Source organism: Alligator mississippiensis, chromosome 2 (assembly GCF_030867095.1).
Source record: "Alligator mississippiensis isolate rAllMis1 chromosome 2, rAllMis1, whole genome shotgun sequence".
NCBI lineage: Eukaryota > Metazoa > Chordata > Crocodylia > Alligatoridae > Alligator > Alligator mississippiensis.
Window position 1 is genome coordinate 193,924,733 of NC_081825.1, and position 20,706 is coordinate 193,945,438.

Genomic DNA, 20,706 nt, shown 5'->3' on the forward strand with positions numbered 1-20,706 from the left:
GGGATGGGGGATATGGGAGCTGAAGGTGTGAGTCTTACATAGTAGTGAAGATATGAGGTCCCTGCACAAAGAAGCCACATCATTACAGAGCTGTGGTTTTAAAAGGGTGCATACAGATACAAGTAACATGCAGGGTGCAGATTTGGGGATGATGGGTACTTGCTAAAAGCTTATATACTAAGTGAGAGAGTGTGTGTGTGTGTGTGTGTGTGTGTAAAAATATGTCTTAAAATATAAATAGATAGATAGATATACATCATCTAGCTTACCGTTCTTCAAAACACTTAACCTAGTTTCAAAACCTTACACCTGTAACAAACCTTGCTTCTGTGCACCTGCACACCTGTTATAATAATCACACCCATGCACCCACCTTTCCATGCACCTGTCTGCATTTCTTTTCCTATTACACTTACAGTCCCTTTAATTCTAGTGCCAGTTGCTAGCTTTTAGCTCATAGTTCATATCACTGTCACTGCTGTTTCTATTGTTGCTGTCATCATCTTTGCTGTCCTCATTGCTGTCCCTCAACCCAGTTGACTTGCTGTCGTCTTCTTTGTCTTTTCCCTGAAAAGGCGGGTCATTGAAAAGCCTGTGCCAGTGGTTTCTCTGCCAGATGATGTTGGCTGCCTCCTCTCCATCCTCTCCTACCATTTTCCAGTAGTAGATCTGCAGCTCACTCAGTACCGTTTTAACACAGTCCGCTATCTCAAGTTCCACATGCCTGTATATCAGGAGGTTGCTGGACTTCCACAGGGCAGTCCTGATGCAGGACACAAACTTATCGAAGTGGGCTGTTGGGTCCTCTGGTGTTTAGTCAGGTGCCTGTACAGCGCTGCTTCTCTCATCATCAGTCTGACCCCTGTTACCTCTTTGTGGAGCCAGTTTACCTTTTCCTACACCTCCCTGGCGTATGAGCAGAACCATGGGAAGTGGTCGATGGTCTCTGCTTTGCTTTGGCAGATTTCCCTGGGGCATCTGGGCTGACCTCTCCGCCCCTCTCTGTATCTCAGTGCCCACACTGGGAGTGCTTAGTGGGCTATTAACCAGTTCAGGTCTTTGTGGTCATTTTGTAGGCCTTTGTGGAAGATCTGCTCCCACATGGCCTAACAGCTGGCACTGAGATGCAGCTCCACAATTGACAGCTTATCTTTGGCTCTGACTGCCTCCTGCATCTTCCTGTGCTTGGACATGGTTGCTGGGGCTTCCTTCCATAGGTCGTAACTGCTCTGGAACTCATTTAGGACCTTGCAGAACCACTGATGCTCTATGGTCCACAGTGTGTAAACCTCCCAAAGCCTTAGGAGGTGCCCTGCAAAATACCTAATGAAGCAGGCTGTTTTGGTCTCTGCACCAGTCTTCAGCTTGCAAATCTGGCTCATGTACCTTGCCCAGAGACACAGGACGATGTCTGGCATTCCCTTGCCCCTGGTGCACTTCATCTGGTAGACGGTTTTCCTTGCCACCTTCTCCCATCTGGATCTGCTGAAAAAGACACACATGGCTTTCTGGATTCGGTGGGTGACATGCTTCAGCAGGGGAGAAGACCAGTGTGGTGTACAGAAGCACTAGTAGCAACACTGCCTTCATGAGTGCCACACAAACCCCATGGAGAGGTGGCACACATGCCACAAGTTCAAAATCTGTTTACCCTTAGCCTCTGTCTTTTCCAGGCCTTCTTTCTGCTCGGCTCAGGGTTGAACTCCACCCCAAGGATCTTGAGTCCCTCACAGGGGACAGAGATCCACATTAAAAAAAAAAAAATTGGAAAATTTTTTGTATTCCAGGCCAAATTAGAATGATTGAGTTCTACTTGCTCAATCAATATGGTTTTTGGAATGAATGAGTTCTGCTCAATCAATATGATTTGGAACTGATTTTGATTATTTGACCTGGAACACGCAGTATACTATTATTTTTTTTTAAAGTATATTTGCCCCATATGGGCTTTGCTTTTTATTGTCATGCTCAGTGTTGGCTGCATTTAATCAACTTCATAGTTGATTTCCATTATCGAGCAGAGCACATGCTCCTTTTGCAGCAGTTTAATGATAGACAATGTATTTAATGAAGTTTCCTTGCAAACAATTATAAGGGAGGGGGAATGGGGTTTTTCTGATTGGGGAAAAATCCTTGTCTTGCATTCAAGTAAATATGCTACTTGTGAGTAGCTAAATATAGTAGTGTTGGGGTAATGTTATAGCCCTGATGGTCCAGGAAAGAAGTGTAAGGATTTTTTTGGGTAATAATTTTGTTAGACTGACTGAGATCAGAGGAAGTGTACTTGGAATCCAAAAGATTTTCTATCTCCCTCCCAACTATGCAATTGGTCCAATAAAAGATAACACCCATAAAAATCCTTTCCTCTTTGAGTAACAAGAACATTTATATAAAGAAAGAGTGGATCTTTTTCACATTTAGAGTTCCTGCCTTCTGTGTTTCCTGACATAGATCCTGCAGTATTGTATATGTCATTTTATCTGTCGCATTATTTCTATGGCACACTACCATTGCAGTATTAAGTGCAAGAGGTCAGTTTGAAGTCAGGCTTGAGAATGTTTTTAGAGATAGCGAACAAAAGAAATAGATGATGAGAGCATTTTTTATTAAAAATCAAACCACAACAACTTTGCATACTTTTCTTCTGGGTCCAAAAGTATGAGAGAGGCTAACACAAGAGGTAAACTTTTCGTAAGCTCTGAAGTGAGCTAAGAAACCATGGCCCATTTCCAAAAGTCATTTAGGTACCCAGGAGCCAAGGTCTCATTGAAAGGTAATTGGACTTATTCCCCAAGTTTTACAGTCACTTCTGAAAATAGAAATAATGGTGTGTCGTGTGTCTGTACTGTGTTCCTGGAGCTCCTAGGCAGGGCCATTCTTCAGCCAGCCCTAGGGACATAGTGTAAGTTCCTAACTTAAGAGCTTTAAGAACCTTATTTGTTATGAAGGGGAAGGGAAGGATGACCAAGAAGCAGCCCTAGGCACTGGCCCTGGTTGGGGAAGTGAAAAATAGAAACAACTGTGCTACTGGATTGGATACCACCCTCCTGCTGCAAGTGCAGCCAGTGACACTGCCCTGTGCATCACTGCCACCCAGAGCACTCACTGCTGGTTGGTCATAAAGGTGTCACTTTATTTTGGGAAAAATCACCTTAGTTCAGCTTCAAACAAGCCTGTTGTGATTTCTCAGGTCTTCTCTTGATTACCAATTTAAATTGGCTGTTTATTACTTAAGGTGCCTTAAAATAACCTTTTTGAAGGTTTGGGTTTTTTTTTAAATCAGTATGCTTTAGGGTCAATTTTTGCCCTTCTCATTTAGTCATTGAAGTCAATGAAGCCAAAGTGCACAGGAATTCAGACTTGGCTTGTTTGCTTTATTTTTTTCTTAAATGAAGTATAATTAAATTCACAAGCCTGGCAAACCTGGAGCACTTAAAATGACAAGCTTTTCTTGCTTGTCTAGCAGGATTCTCCCAAGTGTTCCTAGCTGGAGTGTGTATACCCTTTCTCTTCCATATACTCCATAACAGGATGTTTTTTTGGAACAACAGCAGGTGGATCAACACTTTACCACAGGAGCCCAAAACTACCAGTCATCAAATCATTCCTATCTACTGGTCTAAAATTAGAAAGCTTTATCCAGAATGCTGATCTTTACCTATAATAAAATGTAGTTTACAGAGAAATGTTAGTCTTAGGGATAAAGGTGTTTTTTTTTTCTCTACAATGTGTAAAAGAAATTTAAAAAATAAATAGTTTTGTCTCAGTTTATTTACAGCTTGGAATTCATATTAAGGTGATAACATGCAGACCCCCAACACTAAATGTTCTGTGCTATTTCTGAACTTCAAAGCTCAGTACAGGGAGGGAGCTGTCCCCTGGCAAAGACACACTATATAAAATTAGCATATATTTCAATGGCCAACAAAGTAAGCTTACTTTCTGTTTGTGGAGTCTTTTTAAATTAATGTTTTAAAGCCTTGTTATTTTGACCCCAAGCCAGCAACATATTAAGCAAGTGCTTAACTTTAAGCATGGAAATGGTCTTGTTGAGTTTAATGGGGTTATTCATAGGTTTCTGTGATAGGCTGTCAGGGGCTGGGGACAGAAATTACACATACACTCATAAGTTATTGGAAACCAGTTCAAATCATTACACAACAGAAGTTCAGTGCACATAAACTCCTTTTAAAATGGCTGAAGCTGGTTTAAGATAAACCTGGGTGGATGTAGTATTAGACTTAACTGACTTAGGTTAAATCAGTTTATTGAACTTCTGTCCCAGATCTCATCCAGATTTAAGTTAACTCACAGTCTCCCACCATACCAGGATGCTTTGTACCTCCCCTGCAAACCCTCCTTTGCATGGTCAGTGGGCTTTCCTTGACTCAAGCTGTCTGCTGCAGCCCAGCAGGGTGGCATGCTCTAGTGGTCCCTGGCTTCTTGACTGGCCCACTGCAGGCATGTGGCTGCATTTCTGGAATCAAAAGTGAATGTCTGTTCACTTGCTTATTGGTTCAATCTACACAGCTTAGACTAACCTGCAAAGATTGACTCAATTCAGCCTCGGGGTTTTTGACTGTCTGTAATTAGCCAAGGACTCAGTGGTCACATTTTCAATAAAATAAAGTGGGTCTACTCTTATCAGTTGGTTTACGTTCTTTCAGCCTTCTGAAGAGAAACTATTATTACTGCATCTACTGCCTGCAAAAGTCAACAAAATGCAACCCTAACAGAATGAAAGCTGACTTACCAACTTTGAATTGAATGTAAATGATAGTCTAAGAAAGGTGTGTTCTGCATTTACAGATATCCTTTCCAGTCTTAACTCACCTGCCCTATTTGGGGACCAGGACACAGTAATGAAAGCTATTCAGGAGGCTCGAAAGATGAGAGAACAGATCCAGAGGGAGCAGCAACAGCAGCAGCAGCAGCCGCCTCCACACACTGTTGATGGAAAACTGCCTTCCATGAATAACATGGGGCTAAACAACTGCAGGAATGAAAAGGTAACATCTTCGATTTCTACACAGCGTGCCACTAATTCTCCTTGTCTAGCTGGAAAATAGCCTGTTAAGCTTGTGTAGCAATTTCTTTTTTACAGCTTCTAACTGATATTGTATTAGAAACAATTTGTCATTTCAAAGTGTTGTGCCACAAGCTTCTGCTGCTGGTTTACATAATGACACTCAAAATGTTAACTCTATACAATGCGCACAACTAAGCAAAGCTGTATCTAAATATTTTTGAGCATTTATATATATAATATAAATAAAAATTTCTGTGGGTATATTTAATAAGGTATGTTTGATATATAAAGCTGTAAATCTACCCATAGCAAAGTAATTAATTAACTAGTTTGAATTAGGAAGGCTTGTGGCTATGAGGTTTTGAGTTCTGTGTTGAAGGTGTTAGTGTGGAAGGGAAAATGCTAATGTTAGGAAGAAAGAATATATTTGTGTGAGTGTGGCTGAGTATTGTGGTAGAATAAGACCCATATACATGTGCTTATAAATACAAGTAGACTAGGCTGCAGAAAGGGAAGGACAGGAACTGGGATAGGGTTTGGGCTGAATGGGGCATCATTTAGTTTGGCAAAATAAAAAACTGACACCCTAGGGTCTGTAGGAAGGCTTTGAGAGAGGTTCCAGTTTGACATACTTGAGGGGAGTCACAGAAGAGGTGGGGTTTTGCAGTACTTAGTACATTTGTAGGAGAACATTCTTGCTCTGTAGACTTCCTAAGGCCCAAGGCATCAGCTCTGTGAGTGGGCTCTCACTTGTAGACCTGAGCCAGTGAACTACTGAATCATGTAATTGGCTGAACTGAAAGCAGCCTTTTTGATGAGGAGTGCTTTCCATGTTGGCTTTCCCAAGGGGTGCCTTATCCTGCACAAGCACATAATAAAGGTTGTTTTCCACCAACAGAAAGTGACACAAAATCAGTTTTTGTGCCACAATATTTTTTGTGCATTTCATTTAATAGCAAATAAAAAAATTATAACAGAGAAAAAATAGCAACAGTCACGATCCAACTGTCAATAAATAACTCCCCCCCCCAAAGAAATTAATAAACATATACAGGTGAAATTACACTTTATGCTTAGACCATACTAAGGGCACAGCAAGCACAGACATCCACATGTTAAAGCTTGTTACTAGGGGTGTGTGAAGCTTTGGTTCCTAATTTGATTCAGCAGAGATTCGGCCCTATTCGCTGGCCAAATCTCCAAATCCGAATCGAATCAGAGGACCCTGTAATCTCTCCAAATCAAATCAGAACCCTCCGAATTGATTTGGAAAGATTCGGCAATTCTGACATAGCTTTAAATGTTTTTTCTACATACTTCTAGGTAGCAGATGGCTCATGAATGCTACGATGCTGGGGCACATGGAGTGGCTCCCCTGTGTGCTCTGCAGGAGACCCAGAAGTGGACCAGGAGCACTTCTGGTCCACTTCCAGGTCTGCCGGGGAGCATGCTGGGCCCCTCCCCCCCTGGCTCAGTGACTGATGCCTCCTGGGTCTGGGGGGGCACCCAGGGTCCCCCTGAGGCTGATCACTAAGCTTGGGGGCAAGGGGAGGATGGGGCCCTGTGCGTTCCCTGGTGGACCAGGAAGTGGACCAGAAGTACTTCCAGTCCACTTCTGGGTTTGCCGCTGAGCACATGGAGGGCCCCCCTACACTCCTGTGGGACGCTCCATCTGCCCCAGCATTGCGGCATTCACGAGCCACCTGGTTCCTCAAGGTATGTAGAAAAAACATTTAAAGCTGTGTCTATGGCCGAATCACTGATTCTCTGAATTAGCATCAAATCTTCAGATTTGGATTTGGCTGAATCGAATCAGGGACAGTGATCCAAATCAACAAATCAAATCAGAATCCAAATCGAATAGGGTCCACCTTGCACGACCCTACTTGTTACCTCAGGCTAAATGTACTCAGCATCTCAAAGTTATACCGCTTTTATTTTTATATATATATTATTTTTTATATATGATATATATAAAATCTCTATAATATCCTGCTCCTATCGTGATTTGATCTCAATTCACAAGGGTTTCATCAGTGAGCCGGAAGACCTTGGCAGGGTGCAAATGGGAATGGAACACTGTAAAGAGTACCGTCATATGTTTTTTAATCTATATTTTATATTTTAACTTAATAGTCTCCCTATGTTACTCAGAACAGCAACAGAAAGGGTCAGTGCTTGTTGAAGAGACTTGTTTAGCATGTTACCCCACATATTTAACAATGATTAAGCCAAATAATTTTAGAGGGTAATAAGTATGCATATTTCCTAGGTTTAGTTTAAATTATAGCATTTTAAAACTCATTTGATACAGATTAATACTATGAAACAAAGCCTTTGTAATGTGGAAATTAAATAGTTATATAATTTCCATCAGTTTTTATTCAGGCCAAACTCTGATTCAGGTCGATGGGCATCCTAACTCAGGGTGGAGCAAAGGATTGGAAATCAAATTATGAAAAATGTCACACCTGTGATCATTTTATACTGGAGCTTATTTGACAAATGTATTCCATGAGTGTCACTGGTGTGACATTTAAAAAAAAAATCAAGCACATAATAAGAAAGGGTCCTTAAAATTTGGAAAATTATTATAAAAATGTTACCTATTTGCTTCAGATTTGTTCCTTTGGTATTTTCAGGGTCACATTTGCTTCCTGTATTGAATAAAATAAGCTTGTATTTATTCTTACACCACTTAGCAGAACCAATAAAGCTTTCAGAGAATGAGCTGGAATTTATTCTTTTATATGCATTGGTGACTAAATTTATATGTAGAATATTTGCTGTTGGTGAAAAAATAAGCTAGAAGAACCCAGACAGATCTTCAGATTCTAGGTTGGGATTACATGACTAGCAGTTAAAGTTTACAAGCGGAGAGAATTTTTAAATCCATTAAGAGAATAAAGTATGGAATCCCACTTTTACAGGGAGAACTGTAGAATAGTATTTGCTGTTTAAGCATTTGATAGTAAAATTTCAGCAATGAAAATCCTTATGTCATCATAAGGATATCCTTATCCTTATGTCATCCCATTGTTTGTATTTATTATATCAAATACTCCAGAATGAACCAAATTACAGAAAGAAAGAGTCTGGCATGTATTCTGATGTTACTACACCTTTTGTACATTGTTATTTCCTTAGTTTTATACCTCAGCTACCCCAAAACTGTGATTATTATAGTGCTAAGATGTACAAATTAGACTTTTGAAATTATTATATCAGTTCAGTTTCTAACTTCAAAGCAAAATTAAATAATTTATATTTTAAGACCACATCTACATGAGACACTACTGCACATTGCTAAATAAATGAGTAGTAACCTGAGTTACTTCATAGTAGTGCTGACAAACACCTTTTCATAGATGTTAGTTAGGGTCGGAAGGGACCTCAATAGATCATCGAGTCCGACCCCCTGCATAAGCAGGAAAGAGTGCTGGGTCTAGATGACCCCAGCTAGATGCTTATCTAACCTCCTCTTGAAGACCCCCAGGGTAGGGGAGAGCACCACCTCCCTTGGGAGCCTGTTCCAGACCTTGGCCACTCAAACTCTGAAGAAGTTCTTCCTAATGTCCAATCTAAATCTGCTCTCTGCTAGCTTGTGGCCATTGTTTCTTGTAACCCCCGGGGGCGCCTTGGTGAATAAATACTCACCAATTCCCTTCTGTGTCCCCGTGATGAACTTATAGGCAGCCACAAGGTCGCGTCTCAACCTTCTCTTGCGGAGGCTGAAAAGGTCCAGTTTCTCTAGTCTCTCCTCGTAGGGCTTGGTCTGCAGGCCCTTGACCATACGAGTTGCCCTTCTCTGGACCCTCTCCAGGTTATCCGCATCCTTTTTGAAGTATGGCGCCCAGAATTGCACGCAGTACTCCAACTGCGGTCTGACCAGCACCCAATAGAGGGGAAGTATCACCTCCCTGGACCTATTCGTCATGCATCTGCTGATGCACGATAAAGTGCCATTGGCTTTTCTGATGGCTTCGTCACACTGCCGGCTCATGTTCATCTTGGAGTCCACTAGGACTCCAAGATCCCTTTCCACCTCTGTGCCACCCAGCAGGTCATTCCCTAGGCTGTAGGTGTGCTGGACATTTTTCCTCCCTAGGTGCAGCACTTTGCATTTCTCCTTGTTGAACTGCATCCTGTTGTTTTCTGCCCACTTGTCCAACCTATCCAGGTCTGCTTGCAGCTGTTCCCTGCCCTCTGGCGTGTCCACTTCTCCCCATAGCTTTGTGTCATCTGCAAACTTGGACAGAGTACATTTGACTCCCTCGTCCAAGTCGCTGATGAAGACATTAAAGAGTATCGGTCCAAGGACCGAGCCCTGCGGGACCCCACTGCCCACACCCTTCCAGGTTGAGACCGACCCATCTACCACTCCTCTTTGGGTGCGACCCTCTAGCCAATTTGCCACCCACCGGACTGTGCAGTCATCCACGTCACAGCCTCTTAACTTGTTCACCAGTATGGGGTGGGGTACCGTATCGAAGGCCTTCCTGAAGTCTAAGTATACGACATCCACCCCTCCTCCTGTGTCCAGGCGTTTCGTTACCTGGTCATAGAAAGAGACTAGGTTGGTCAGGCACGATCTGCCCGCCACAAACCCGTGCTGGTTTCCCCTCAGCATAATCTGCCCTGCCGGGCTCTCACAAATGTGAGCCTTGATAATTTTTTCAAAGACTTTACCAAGGATGGAGGTGAGACTGACTGGCCTATAGTTGCCCGGGTCCTCCTTCCTCCCCTTTTTGAAAATGGGGACCACGTTAGCCCTTTTCCAGTCCTCCGGGACTTGGCCCGTGTGCCACGAGCATTTGAATATTCCCGTCAGTGGCTCTGCAATGATGTTGGCCAGTGCCTTCAGCACCCTCGGATGGAGCCCATCCGGGCCTGCCGATTTAAAGGCATCCAGTTCTTCCAAATGACACTTCTCTACAGTAGCCTAATATTACTGCATAGTAGCATTGCATCATGGTTTTTGCCATGTGATGATAGTGCTCAGTAGTATCAAGCTCCTGTGCAGTCACAGGAGCTAACTTTCACATGTGGATATGGCCTAAGAGTAATAAATCCCATGAAAAATAATATATACATTATATAAAATTTTAAATGAATGCATGCATGCAAACACATTAAAGACAAACAGTTTTGTGTATGGGCTACAGGTCATAGCTTTTCTAGTGTGCATGTTTATCAACTCTGCTTTCATTTTTGTTGTGTTATTTCCATTTTACTTCTTCATTTTTTTTATAAAGGGAAGGATTTTTTTTTTTTTTTTTAAGAAAAGCCCTATTTTTAATACTATTGTGTATCTGTGGGGTGGGGTGTATGGTTCTTCCTGGAATCTAGTTACAATTTTAGGCTTGTTTCTTCTGAAAAACTCGGGTACATGTACTTTTAGAGCCAAATACTCAATAAAAAAAAGCTCCAAATAATTAGATGTTGTGTGTACAAATAAGTAGCTAGAGTCTAACTCCAGAAAAAAAAAGATGATAAACTAATTGCCTGCAGCTGAGGCAGGAAAAAAAAGCAATTGGGTTTTGGTCAGTTACTGGTCCTTGAGTTCAGATAACCGGTAACAGTTTGTTGTGCAAATGATTATGCTTACAAATTTATGTGCACAACTTCAAAGCCTTTTTGAAAATGTGTCATTTAAAGCTCTGAACACTTTGTATTTTGTTATAAACACATATTTGAAAATTGCCTATGTTCATATTTTCTCGCTAAAAATGTTCACAGGGATTTGCTCATCAGAAAGAGCAAAACAAAAATTCAGCAATAAGTTGGCATGTGCAATTAATGATTTTGTAATAAGTTGTAGGTCACCCATACTTTTGAACTGATGCTGTCCTGCGGGCCTATAAATTTATAGAGCTGTTTTAATTTGTATACCTAAGGCATAAGCTGGGTAAAGCATTTTTTTCTACTTTATTTGAAGCTGGTCATATGTAGGTCAATACCAGGAAAAGGAAGAGGAAACACCATCACTGCTTTTGTGGAGGAAGTGAATGGTGAAAGGGATTTCATACAGTTCAGGGAGCACTGGGAAAGTGGTGGAAAAGAAGAGTATCTAGAAACTGACCCTGCTAAATGACTTTTTGTGTATCCTGAGCAACAGTAGAAGTAAGACAGAAAATTGGCTTTTTTAGGGTAAATGACCCTTTTCCTGACAAACAATATACATCTTTAACAGAAATCAGTCATTAAGGTACTCTAGCAAAACACTTGTTCCTGGAGTTAGTTATATTTAGTTTAGCATTTTAACCAGGATAATTGACTAAATCTTAATAAAAAGATCAGAATTGACTTACAGTTCTAAATGACACCAAAAGATGCTATAGTATCTAGTTCTGTTATATTTAAAAGGCCAGATTTGAGTTTTGTTCAGATTTGGCCAGAATATAGTCAAAAGCTTGGGTTACCTAACCTGGATGTGTGGGGCACATGGAAGTTCAGTGCAGAGCATGTATCTGCTAAATAGTCTGTATTCTCTAGGCAGGAAGGACCTTTAAAGTATCCTCATCAAGTTTTTAGGGAAAGCAGAAGGTAGTATAACATGTCTATACTATTTGCTTTCTTCCCAGCTGTTTTTGCAGGTTTGCAAGCATACACATGTATGGAGTTGAAAGCCACAGCTGGGCACCCAAAATATTTGATGTGATTTTCAGAGTCACTTTTTACTTTTATGAACTAATTTTCTCAGCACTTGTGAAAATCAGCCCATAAATCCCTAAGCGACTGTGAAAGCCTTTGAGTGTTTCTTTGGTATTTCTAAATCCAAGGGAAGTGGGTTAAAACCACTCTATTTACCCTAATGTAGGCCTTAATGACTTGTATGCAAAATATACTCTGGATGTTTTTTAAAATATGTATTATTTACCCTTGGAGTTGTTACAGCCTATTGGTCAAATCCATATTAAGACACTTGGATTTGAGTTGATAGGCCATAACAGCCCCTTTTGAGGTGTTATGGTCTGCTGTATTTAGGAACTGTTAAATATATGGATTATTGACACAATAGAGTGTAACAGCTCCTCTGGAGATGTTACGCTTCATCATTTATATGTGGCTACTGAATGCGCACACAGTATTTTCCTGATAAAAAACACTGCAGGATGTGTGTATAGAAAAAAAGTTACTCTTCATGCATAGTTTTTTTTTATTTTCTTCCTCCAAATGAGAAAGGTTTCATAATCTTATTTTCCTTGATGCACAAAGGCACTAGATCATATTACCAATGAATCATTCGATCATTTTGTTTTTTCATACCAAAATAGTAATCATGGTGAACTGAATTAACATCTTTTCTATTTTCATTCAAATGCAAGGTATTTCACAGAGAACCACAAATCTTTCCCTGTTACCAGTTTTCCTTTCAAGTCAAGGACTAATAGCTAGGAGAATTGTCAGGGCAATTTTTTTCAGGCCAACTTACAGAAAATTCACCTTTTTTTTTTTTTTTTTTTTAACTGGAATGAGTTACAAGTCTCCAACATGAGCCATAATAGTCTATGCAAGCAATCACATTACAGGCTTTCATGAATCATCATGAATAATAATCTCTTTGTTTAGATATGCAAGAGTTACCCTATTCTATTTTGTTCATACTTTTGTAAAACTTGAGGGGTTTCTTTTCTCCTTTTTGCTTCCGTTTCTGATAGAAGCCTCTATAATTATAACTGTAAATACAAGATCAGTAATTAATTGCAGATCACTGGAAAAAAGGTGACAAAAATTTTATAAATTCAAAGTTATGGACCTTGTCACTCCTTTTTTAGTCTTGGTAATAATTCTGTTAGTAATGTCAAGGTTTATACCACACAGAAAGGCCAAACAAATAAAATACATTATCTTTCACAAATGACCAATTCTATATTTGTCAAGTTGTTGCTTTTATTACAGTAGTGCCTTGAGGCCCATGCAAAGATCAAGGTCCAGGCACTATACATACCTCTGATATATGGATGTTTCCTGTCTCAAAGGGTTTATGCTATAAGTATTCCTTTTTAAACATTATTTAAAAATTACAATAAGAAGGAAGGGGAGACTCATTTGATAAAAAGATCTGATCAGGTTTTCCTCTGTTAAGGGACCAAGGAAGTTCATTTTAGCCACATGAACTCTCATGGCTGTATGTGCCTGGAGAATGGTGGCATATAAGATCCTTCAGGAGTCTTTTTGGTGCACAGTATATAAGAAGCTTATTTACACAAAGAGGGTCCCTTATAAGCAGAGAACCCCTATATATGCTGTCATTCATTCTGAGTAAATGATCATGGCTGGCTAAATGCCTTAAAGTGGAAAGGAATTTTAAAATGAAAATTGCAGCAGTCACCTTCATTATATTGTCATCAAGGTCCTTGAAGGTTTTTTGTGGATTTTGCCATTTTAATCTGCTTTTGACTTTATATAATAACACTAAGCCAACGTTTAAAAAATCGGCTCCATAAAGCCCAGCTTGTTCATGCATATATAGGGATCTAAATGTAAGTGGCCTGATTTTTCAAAAGCACAGGGTCCACCATTTCTTCAGTTGAAGTTCGTTGAAGCTATTGTGTACTCAGTGGGTGCATCCAGATGAGTCCGCATGTGCCATGGTGGGCTGGGGGTTCAAGTGCGGGATGCGGCTGGGCAGGGCAGCCATTGGGGGGGTCTGGGGGAGCAGTGGGGTTGGGGTGGCAGCCATTGGGATGGCTGCAGGAGCTGGCAGGGGATGGGGCCAGATGGGGCAGCAACTTGGGGGTTGGGGGAACAAGTGGGGGTGGGGCATGTGGGCCCTGCAGAGGCAGGGTAGGCTCTGTGGTGGGATTGTAGCCCTTGTTAGGGGCCATGGTGGTGGGGCTGTAACCCCTGAGAGGGGCTGTAGCCCAAGGGGGGGGTGTAATCCCTCTGGGGCAGCAAAACATATATTCGTGTAATAATGAAACATGTATTTATAATTCACTTTATTATGATAGAGACTGGCACCTTGGACCTAGCTGGCTGTGGCTCACCTCCTGGCCAGCTGGGGCCAGGAGAACATGCTTTGACAGTCCAAAGCAGGCTACCACACCCGGAGCATCTTTCAAGCAATAGCTGCCCAGATGGCCGGGCAGGGGGCACACATGGCAGTAGTGCCACACAAAGGCCAACTCTGCAGCCACAGCCCACTGGCAGCTGGCCCAGAGGGGCAGATGCCTCATTTGGGTCTGGCAGGTGCACAGCAGGTCACATCTAGGCAGCAGCCCCCACTGCCGGACTGCTGCAGTGCATAAAGGGTGCAAGGAACTCTCAGGGCTGCTTCAGCTGTCCAGCTGGCACAAGTGGTAGTGTCCCCAGGTACCAGTTGGCTGGGCCCCAGAAGGTCCTGAGGGTGAGTAGCCCTGAGCTACTTCACAGAGCACCTTTTTGTACTGATGGGGCCAGGACAGGGCAGCTTTTTATACTGCTGGGGAAAGCAGAGGTTCTGGCCCTGGGCTGTAGCTCCTCCTGGCTATAGATCCAGGAGGAGCCAGGCAGGGTTATTTTGCCCCAAGTAGCACAATTTGCTCCACAACAAAGTGCATGTCTGAGCACGTGCATTGAGGCAAAAAGCCCTGGCTAAACTTTGCACTGCTTCAATTTGAGCTGTTGCAAGCGCACATGCTTTCATGTGTGGACGCGTCCAGTGGGGGCATCTAGATGTGCACTTTAATGAGGAGTTGGCTAATCAGCTCTCCAGTAAAGAGTCACCTTCTATACATGCGGTGCTGTTAGGCTGCAGTAAACTAATTAATTCTGCTGTAGGGTAGTACTGCCCAACACAAGTACTATAGTACAGCAGAGTTATTTGGTGTGCTGAAATGCACGTATAGATGGTGTCTGGAGCTGACTGGCTTACATGGGTGCTACAGTGCAGGTCTGCCTTCTGGCTGGCCCCACACTGTAGCACTTCCATGCCTCAGCCAGCCCCTCCGCAACACATAGAGCTGGAGTGGGGCAGTTCTGAGTTAGAAGGCTGACCCCTGGATCCCCTGCCAGCTTGGGCTGCACTGCCGCAGTTCAATGTGCTAGGGTCCAGGGGACATATTGCACACAGGAGCAATAAATTCTGGTGCAAACTGCACTGGCATCTATTCAGCTGTGCTAGTTGCATCTGTAAATGCACCCACTGCTTTTGAAATTAAGTCCCCTTTTAATTATATCAATATGCATTTAAGATATAACTTTAAGCACCCAGTTTTGGAAATCTTGGACCTTGCAAGTTGTCCTAAGATATTTTTGCAACTTTAGTAGTTTCATTTGTGGTTTTAAGTACCATTGTTGCACTTTGTCTACATGAAAAGGTAGATATAGTCTCCATATATTTCCTTAGTAATGTTGAAAGCAAAATAGCGAACTAGGTAAAAAATTTCAAAAGCACCTGAATGATGTAGATGTGCAAGTTGCAATGAAAACACTTAGAACAATTTTAATCTGAGACACCAAAGTAGTTTGATGAATAATGATGAATAAGTGGCAATTGTACATTTTCTGTAAACACAGAAGATTGTTGTCTTCACCACTACTTTTAAGAAATATTTGGGTAGTTCATAATATCAACTGATGTAATACTGCCCCCTTTTATTAGAAATGAAAAACATACTGGCCTTCCTATCTTTAGCATTAGACCTTGGGAATTCTATTTTATGTATACTGTTCAATCCAATATTCATTGTTGTGTGATAGGAAAAGATTAAACATGAGATATATTCTACAACAATCAGTAAAAGCAGTGTTGCTATCAAATTGTTCAGTAGGGCATGTGTGTAGTTCTGACTGAGCTTCCATAGAGCATATTGTACTAAGAGTTTGTGTTGTTTTTCAGAGGTGTGCAGGGTGTTGATGAAATGGAATTGTTGCTTTTATATGCATTTTATTATAATGTTTGCTGGAAACAGTTCTTCAAATCAGTGTATTCCTAGGATGCTAGCATAACAATAAGCCATGGTGGGGGTTTTCAGATCTGATCAGGAATTAGATTTGTTTTTGAATAGTTAAATAATTATAATATCACACACACACAGAAGTGCTGTGCTGAATTTATCTGATACAATTAGAACTTTATTGCACAGTAATTAAAAACAGAGCAGCTTGTAGAAAGGGGATCCTACAGTCTCCAACAGTGGCTTTAAAAAAGACATGGGGAAAACTGACTTTCAGCAAAAGCAAGTTTGAATCTACACTGTCTCATGAAATGTTATAGGAGTTCAAATACAAGAAACTGAATAACCGTGCATATATGATGAGGGAAATATTTTACTTTGTCTCTAAATGTGTGTGTGCTGCAGAAGCTGGCAGTATGCATGCATACGCGTGAAGGAGCCAAACACAGAATATTGGTACTGAGTGTATTAGAAGGGTTGTGAGAGGCTAGTGCCATTGCTGGCATTACCTTCTCCAAAGAAGAAGGTATAGCGTAGAAACATAGCTCCATCCTCTTTCCATCAACAAGCAAAGTTGCCAGTTGCTGGTTGCAAAGGCTGTACTACAAAACTCCCATCGTGAGTGGTACAGTGGCTGCATAACAGAAAGTGAAGAGAACTCTGATTTTGTATGGCTGACCCCTCAATAGGAGGAAATAGCAAAGTTAAGGTTACACATGAAGATTTAAGTTGACATCTACATGCGTCTAGTTGATTGCAACTATCATCATGTATAATTAACATATACCTTTTTCCCTTAAAGATCGGGTTCACTTTTGTAGTTTTTTATGGCCTCTTTTTGTATGCCAGAACTCATAAAAATCATGCATGCAGTAAGCTATACACATACAACCGATTCTTTGGATTGAATATAACAGGAAGGAGAAATATAGAAAAGTCTTTGTCATATATAGCTCACCTAATTTGCAGCAAAGTTAGCTCTGTGTGTAACTGCTGTACGTGTGTAACTTACTGTTAGGAGTAAATGGCACCTATGGAAGGATTCGTTGTGCATCCCTTTGCATCTATGTTAGCCTTGTGGTTAATTGCCTCATTCCCTGGGTTGCTCTTTAGAAAGTTGGTGGTATGTGCATTTGAGCTTAGATAAATTAGATTTGTAGTTAACTGCTTAATTCCCAAAATTGCGCACACAGAAGGTTGAGCTGAAAGAAAATGTATGTTAATTAGCTGGTGATTAGATTATTAATATATATATACGCTCAAGGGATCAGAATGTAACCTTATGAAAAGTCTAAATTAATATATATTGGACCTTTGTAACAGTGAAAATAATATGGATGTGTGAGAATGAAGTAATGAGGTTGCATGATGTATTTGAATACCTGCAGTGATATAATACAACATTATTTAAATAACACTGTATAATCATATGCTGTGTGCTGAAGTAACCTTATATAGTTATCCTTGCTGAGATTTTTACTGGCCACCAGTTTGCACACATCTACCCATATTCAGATGTAAATATTATTTGCCAAAATGAAGCAAGCATTTTTTCCCCCCCACTAATTGCTAGTTTTGTATGGGCATCAATAAATTTCTTGCAACTACCTCTAGTACAGTAGCTTGGTTTGGTGGATGAACACAGGGAAGAAGTTCGTTTTATTTCTGTTAGAGATACTGGAAGTTTTGCCTAGCTACAAGTTTAAGGATTCATTAATAATAGCAATAGTCATAGTAGTAATAATTTCTGTTTGTCATCTGCTTTCCATCATAGAAATATAGAATATACAGGTTTTCCATTCATGTAGGGTATTTCCTATGGAAACAGTAAAAGCTTCCTTCTGTGTATTCTGTCTCTTTTGGAACAACAAACAAACCCTACAGAGGCAGTTAGATTAAAATGAATCTCTGAAGTGAATGCTGAAACATGTGAATATTTAATTAAATCATTGTGGAGAATTTTTCCCAAAGCTGAGTGTGCAATAGTGTTCATCCATAATGGGTTTTGTAACTGCTTTGACCATAGCGACATGATCAGCACATTGTCTCACATGCCGTCTATTTACTGAGTAATTCACAACAGTTTACAGCTATATATCCAGCCTTGCTCCAAGACTTTTTTAGCCTATCCAAACTTTGAGAGGCTGATTAATCAAACATTAGCACTTGGGACAAAAATATATTTGTTCTGTTTAAATTAAGAAGTCACATGCAGAAACCTATCATGAATTATTTCCCCACTCACTAGTTCACCTGTCAGTTGTACTGAGAGCTTCAGAATACATGTACATATTTTTTTCACACACAGGTTCAAACACAGGTACCCACTGACAAACAGAAATGAACCATTATATCATTTTGTGCCCTCTTACATTCTTCTAGTTAAACATGTACCAAATTGATTTTAGGTATGATGCGATTGACAACAGTAGATTAAGTACAACAGGGATGAGTTTGGAAAACTGTCTGATAACTTATTCCTTACTGAAATCAAAGATGCCTTTAATTTCTCTGGGTGTATCTATTAATTGGAATCACATTCTCCATGTCTGGGAATCGTAACCTATCCCCAGTTTTATCCCCAATCTGGGTTAGCTCAAACTTTTTGATACTAATAAATAAACACACACACTAACAGGTAAAATTGTCACCAACTCTTGTATGTCATGAAAAGAATTGGGCAAATAAGGCAAAACAGTATTTGCAAATGTTTGTTTGAAATCTGATTAATGGTTTTGGCCATGCTCATTCCTTCCTTTGTTTTCTTTGCACAAATACTCATGCAAACGGATTTTTGTTTGTATGGATGTATTTGCATATGAAGATGGGTGTTTGTGCACAGCTACAGACATTTACTATTCATGCCAAAATTGCTCACCCCCCCATGTTAAAGATGGAAGCCATGATTCACCACACTGCCTAAATGCTGATCAGTTGGAGGAAGGGGGCAGTAGGGAGCTGATTTACAGCTGTCTGGATCGAGACTTCTCAGATCCCATGCAAATTTAAGCTCTAGAGGGATCCAGTGGGATTTTTATAGCCATGGAAGATGGGAGTTCTTCCTTGTCATACATGTCCTCCGTGTCTCCTGGCTAAGCTCTGCCCCAGACATCTCCATTCTTTCCTCTTGTGCTAGGTTGGGATAGGTAGTAGATGCAGGAGTCAACCTTCAACTTTGTGAACTTTCTGTCAGCTGAGAACTCCCCTGTCTGGGTCAGAAGTCAGCAACCTATGGCACATGAGTTGTATCTGGTACACAGATTGTTTGGATTTTGCCCATGACTTTGGACACTACACAACGCCACAGTCAGCCACCTGGAACTCTGCTGGAGGTGAGCTTTTGCCATACCACACTACAGCTGAGTAGCAGGGAGAACTAGTAGCAGCTCTTGGGTCCTAATGCCTGCTTACTTCTGACCTGAGCTGGGTCATTCCAGTCCCCTGCCAAAAAATATTGGCAATCCCTGGTTTGGGACATTCCCTACTGGTCATCTCCAGCTGGTTTTAATTCAGTTTTGCAATACTTGCATATCAAGTCACACAGCACAAACAATATAACATGACTTCAGTGACCAGTTACAGGGCTTGAACAATGAATAGTGAACAGTCAGTTATTGAAGTGACTAGTTCATAAATAATCCATGGGCTAGAATGTTTCCCCAGGGTGTTTGAACAATTATAAGTTGCCAATATACAAGGTCTAAAGTCTGTCTGTTGATAGTTTGCAAACATAAATGGACTCAATTTGTTGGATAAATTGTTCACTGTGTTTAGTTTGTCCAACTCTAGTCAAATAGCACTAACTCCATAAACAAATCTAAGTCAATGGAAACATGCATCAGGATGATAAATGATCTTTGACATCTGACTGCTAATGCTAAAACCATGCTCAGAATGTAGCGTGTTATTATTGCACTGTTTAAAACATAAATACCTACTCCTCAACCTGAAATTGCCTAGCTTATATCCTGAAAATCCACAGACAAATTAATTTCTCTGTATGTTCCTTTTACACTCATGGCCCTGAACGTGTTGCAAGAAGAAGAAAGACAGGAAAGACATATCACATTTTCACACTCTCTCACTTGCTGACATTTTTTGACTGCGGGGAACATGGGGACAAGGGTTGGAAAAGTTCTCTTCTTCACCTCTCCCAAATCATTGAGGAAGAGAAAATAGACACCTGTGTTGTAAGATCAGGCCTGTGCTGACCATGTGACTTTGAATGCATTTTCACTGTTATCACCCTAGAGAGTTTCTGGAGCTGGATGTGAAAGCTGTGTCTTTGTTTAAATCACTGTAACCATTTTCCAGATGTCCTCATGTTAAATTGCTAAATAGTTTACAACTTGCAGCCACAACTATGCATCCAGTACTCCCCCCCTCCCCCAATAAATGATTATTTAACATACCATTCCCTCCCATTTCCAATACACAGGAAAATTGTTTGCTATATTTAAGATGCCAGAGTGGATAGATCCCATCACTGGAAGGATATGCATTAGATCTGTTTATACAGTGAGTCACTGACACATCATGTAGTGTAAAAATTCTTGATCCATCAGTTCCCAGCTCCATGCCAGAATTCCATTCCTAGCCTGATGCAGTCAGTCTTTTTGAATCTTCATGAATAAGATTAAACTGGCTGGATGCATTCTTCCTCCCCAGGGATTCCCCTTTATCAAGGAATTAGCTGCATGTCCTTCTGTGCATGATTCCCATGTTTTATTCTTCAGTAGAAGCAACTGGATGACATGGTATGATTGCTTCCACAACATCATTGATGTTAATTGT

At 40.8% G+C, this 20,706-nt stretch overlaps 1 protein-coding gene across 14 annotated transcripts in view; it reads left to right on the forward strand.

The window, feature by feature from the left end:
- SOX6 (SRY-box transcription factor 6) overlaps nt 1-20,706 on the forward strand; it is a 532,213-nt gene that overhangs the window by 437,265 nt on the left and 74,242 nt on the right. For all 14 annotated transcript variants that reach the window (XM_059722632.1, XM_059722633.1, XM_059722642.1 and 11 more), the window contains one exon: nt 4,810-5,009. In XM_059722632.1, coding sequence (XP_059578615.1) covers nt 4,810-5,009 — 200 coding nt within the window. The remainder of the gene's footprint in view (nt 1-4,809; nt 5,010-20,706) is intronic.